At 39.0% G+C, this 4804-nt stretch overlaps 1 protein-coding gene across 2 annotated transcripts in view; it reads left to right on the forward strand.

The window, feature by feature from the left end:
• tmem63a (transmembrane protein 63A) overlaps nt 1-4599 on the forward strand; it is a 9365-nt gene extending 4766 nt beyond the window's left edge. For both annotated transcript variants that reach the window (XM_008312873.3, XM_017033878.2), the window contains exons 13-23: nt 508-642; nt 959-1112; nt 1187-1293; nt 1386-1472; nt 1564-1629; nt 1791-1953; nt 2080-2185; nt 2284-2451; nt 2598-2713; nt 2801-2854; nt 3040-4599. In XM_008312873.3, the coding sequence (XP_008311095.1) occupies nt 508-642; nt 959-1112; nt 1187-1293; nt 1386-1472; nt 1564-1629; nt 1791-1953; nt 2080-2185; nt 2284-2451; nt 2598-2713; nt 2801-2854; nt 3040-3204 (1321 nt within the window). In that variant the 3' untranslated portion in view covers nt 3205-4599. The remainder of the gene's footprint in view (nt 1-507; nt 643-958; nt 1113-1186; nt 1294-1385; nt 1473-1563; nt 1630-1790; nt 1954-2079; nt 2186-2283; nt 2452-2597; nt 2714-2800; nt 2855-3039) is intronic.
• Nucleotides 4600-4804: the final 205 nt, after the last annotated feature.

Here is a 4804-nt window from a genome sequence, read left to right on the forward strand (position 1 = left end):
TATATATTATTTTTTTCAAATCCTGTAACTGACTTTTACAAAACAATACATTTATGATCTGGAGACATTTTGAAATCAAATACATCAAAGAAATGCTCAGGCCACCTCCTGAGAAGCTTTCTAAAGATGTCTTTTTCGTTTTTTGATACTACGTAATACTATTTTAGAATAGTACTATAGCAAGCTAATACTATTCTAGAATAGCTTTTCGGGGGTGGAATTCCAAACTCATCATGTCTTCCGCTACTATCAGTTTGATCTAGTTTAGTAAACAGATTTGGTTTGTATTATTTTTAAAATATACTGATCCATGCTTAAATGGGTGAACGTGCTAAATGACTTCCCATCTAAAAGTAGCCTGTTCTCTAACCCAATTAGGATAAAGTACACTTTTATTTTCACCGCATGACTTTCTCTTTTACTTGTTACTGGTCTTTGGGGCCCTGTGATTGTTAAAAGCTGGTTAATGTTTATGGCTCACTTGCTACTGTCCTGTTCTCACTACAGCATTCTGAAAGACTTCAACGCAGTGGAGTGTGGCAGCTGCTGTGGGAAAGTGCCACAGCCTTCATCTAGAAGTCTTCATCTGAAAGTGAACAGGTGGAGCATCAAATTTGCTCCTCATCCAAAAAATGTTTACTGGTAAGATAAAAGACTCCCAAGTACTCATAAGGTATAAGCTGCATGGATATCTTATCCATATTACCACATATTATATGGGTAGGGTTGTCAATATTACACAATAATGCAAACAATGGTTTAAAATTAAATGACATTTATGCAAAGTAGTCACACAAACACTCAGTATTGACAAGGCTGTGCAAAACAAATGTTCAACGTTCCTTCATTGTCAGTTTTATTCACAAACTACTCCCTCTAGTGTTCAAGTCACCGAAATGTATTTCCTTGTGGGATGAAGCTGTGTGATTTCTGAAATGATTTTTACCCCCTCCAATAGGGAAAATCTGTCTGTGCGGGGTTTCTCCTGGTTCATGCGTTACGTGATGATCAACTTTTCCCTGTTCTTCCTGCTTACATTCCTCACAACTCCAACCATCATCATCAACACCATGGACAAGTTCCAAGTGACCAAGCCTATTGACGATCTTAATGTGAGACTCACAAAAACGTGATTAAACTTTGTTTAAAATAAAGTATTTGATTAACATTTTCATTTCCACCTCAGAGTCCCATCATCAGCCAGTTCTTCCCAACTCTCCTGCTTTGGAGCTTCTCTGCACTCTTACCCACCATAGTTTACTACTCCACACTTGGGGAGGCGCACTGGAGCAGGTGTTACAACAATACTCATAAAATGCCCACATATATTCATGCACCCATACTGTGTAGAAATATGATTACGTTCAGTGCCCTCTTGTTCTTAGGTCCAGTGAGCAGCTGAGCATGATGAGTAAACTCTACTTCTTCCTTCTCTTCATGGTTCTGCTCCTCCCCTCTCTGGGACTTACCAGGTATATCTTTGTTATTTTCAATATTATTATTTTGGGGGGGGGTTATTATAATTTTAATATTTGGAATAACTCGTTGCATTTGTCATTTCAGTCTGGCTGTGTTTTTCCGCTGGTTGTTTGATAACAAGTTTTTGTCCGATGGAAAGCTGAGATTTGAGTAAGTAGTTCAAACCAGGGGCACCAAATTTAATTTAAGCTGATCATTACGTCTATATGTTTAAATATCACAAGGTCAGATTTTTAAAATTGTGTTGTAACTGGTATATTTATTCATTCATATTTTGTGTTTGTTTGCTTTTCTGTCTCTCTTTACACCAGATGTGTATTTTTACCTGACCAAGGTGCTTTTTTTGTAAACTACGTGATCGCAGCAGCGCTGGTGGGCTGTGGGATGGAGTTGCTGCGGTTGCCAGCATTACTGCTTTACTGCATTCGTTTGATATTTGCAGGCTCTGCAGCTGAAAGGAAGTATGTCAAACAGGTTCGTAATACAGCCATTGCTTTTTTACAGGTTCCAGAGTGGAAAGTTATACACTTCTAAGCATAAGCAGAATAATTTTGTGGAATATTCTCCCCCGATGAGTTGTTTGCCTGCCTGTACTTACAGAATCAGGCCTATGAGTTTCAGTATGGAGCCATGTATGGATGGACCCTCTGTGTGTTAACTGTCATTATGGCTTACAGCATAATTTGCCCCATCATCATGCCTTTTGGTAATAATAGTAACCTAAACATAAGCATGTACTTACACATAGTCAAACCAGATGTTGTTGTTAACAAGCTTGTTTCTTGTGTTTCTGACTCCCATCAGGTCTCCTGTACATACTGCTGAAACACCTAGTGGACAAATACAACATGTACTTTGCCTACCTGCCTGCACGTCTGGACTGTCAGGTCCACCTGGGAGCTGTCAATCAAGCCCTGGCTGCACCCATTATTTCCCTTATATGGCTCTATTTCTTCTCAGTGCTCAGAACAGGTTAAAAAAGAGTGGCTTTCAGCTAACAGATTTAATAACACATAAGTTCTGTTACTGTATTCATTGCATGTCCATCCATCCACTATCTACTGCTTATTTCGTTGTAACAGAATACATCTTTTGACAACGTCTCGTTCATGTTGCAGGTTTCTGGGCTCCAACGTCTCTCTTCACCCTGGTGGTCCTTTTCATCACTGTGATAATCTGCCTGGGCTTCACCTGCTTCGGTTACTTCAAATACCTCAGCCCACACAACTACAAGGTGAGTATTTGTCCCATGTGAATATGTCAGACACATCTGTGACATTTCTGATGATTAAAAGAAATCAATGTTTACATTGGTCTGGAGGTGGAGGAGGAGGGGGAGGAAAAATCAGAAGACGCAGCAGAGGAAAACTCAGAGGTAGACAACGTCTTTACTACGGAACTGGCCTGTTTATTTATTAACCTCCGGGCCACTGGCTGCCCTCTTGTTAACTGTTTGTTTTATTTTTTTGTTTCAAGTTTTGAAGGTCGTACAGGTTGCAATATTAATCAAAATAATACCCATAGTACTGATTTTGAAAAGATCACATTTTTTTACTGCAGGTCTACCTTCCCAGAGTGCTTAATCCAAAATCTCCTGCCAGCACTGCAATGGGCTCCAAACTTGAACAGTCTTATGGTGCCACAGAGGAAAGCATGAACAACAGCATATGTTCATTGGAGCACTCGGCAAAAGTCACCAATGGAGTTAAAGACTTGGAAACTTGATTACCTTCCGTGATTCATCCTCAGCCCAACACCATTGCTAGGCAGAGAGAACAACGCCTGACAAGGGAATGGTAATAATGCACTTTTTGTACCTAGCGAGTCCTTGTTTCGTCAACTTGTATTTATATACAGTATATTAATAATTTTTTTTTTATCATTTTATATGTATGTGGGTGTGTGAATGTTATGCGTATATATCAGTATTGGAAGAATTTTTGGGTCAACTACTGTTTTAAAAAGTGAAATTCACACTGTCTTGTGGTTGAAGGAGCTTTATTGAGTCAGTACACTTAAACACAGTTCACACGTTATGGTTTCAGTGTTTGACTTACTGTACTCAGGACTTACTTTTTAATCTGTTTCATCAACAACGTGTCAACAGTTGACATTTTGTGTAATTGCCATAAAAAACGAGTTTGACATTTTTATTGGTTATAATTTCATAGTCTGCTCAGTGCATTGATGATAAAACACAAGGTGTGCCTTAAATTATTACAGTTTACTACTGTTAAAACCATGGTGCCGCTCTCTCATGTGCCATACATTTTTATGTGACTTTTTTCTTTTCTTTTATAAATGGGCAATTTAACAAAAACGTTCATCCTTGTTGATTTGTTGGTCCTATTAACCTTGTCTTTTGAATGGCTACTGGTATTTTAATTCTGTTTAGAAAATAAAACCTAGTTATGTGCCATAATGAGTGGTTCCTGTTACCAGGGGGCACTGTTGAGCCGCATTTGAGTACTGCAACGAGCTCCTTAAGTATTCATTCATCAAAGCAGTGAAGGAGGACAAGTGCACAGCTTTATATTGTGGATATTAAGACTAATCTGGCCCAGGCAGAAGTCAGTTTCCAGTGTGACAACTTCAGAGGCTCCACCTCATCACCTGATCTTTTACTGTTGTTCCCCCTTCTGTTTCCTTTTGCCCCGGCTTTCCACATTCTCCCCAGGGTACCTGCCTCAAGCTGAAAAAGGCCTTTGTTGCCATTTAAAGGGCTTTCATGATGCATTACCAAGGTTAAATGAGGATAAACGAATGCCAAAGATCTGGACTGTGTCTGGGCTTTTACCTGTTTTAAAAGGCTTTTTTTGTACTTGACGAGAATCAGTATTCTTAAATGGAGTCTCACAAAAGCAGCTGCTCGGAAACTGATTTCACCTGATATGATTTTCATCTCTTACATAGGCAGCATCAAGAGAATCAAATACAGTCCAACATCTATCCAGCCTCAAAACTAATTGTGTCACTGTTGCTGCCTCAAAACTTTATTTACTCCCTTCCTTAATTTAATTCCTAAAAAAATGTTCAAATCAAATCAAACAAAGGTAGTACAATTATAAACTAGTGCATTTTCCACACTCTGGGAAAATAAATAAAAAATCTAAATTGAAATGAATTTTCCTTTAATGGCCTAGCACCTGTAGGGGGACCCACTCCCTGATATGGGAACCACTGAAGAAAACCAACAATGTCCATTGGTTTATTGACAAGAATGACGCAACCTCCATGAAAACATGGTGTCTCCGAAAAGTCTGTGAAAAACCAGCTCAGGGTCAAAATGCAGGGGAACTAATAACTGCTGTTATCCTCATGTGGG

This window comes from Cynoglossus semilaevis, chromosome 7, assembly GCF_000523025.1.
Source record: "Cynoglossus semilaevis isolate Cse_v1.0 chromosome 7, Cse_v1.0, whole genome shotgun sequence".
Taxonomy (NCBI): Eukaryota; Metazoa; Chordata; class Actinopteri; order Pleuronectiformes; family Cynoglossidae; genus Cynoglossus; species Cynoglossus semilaevis.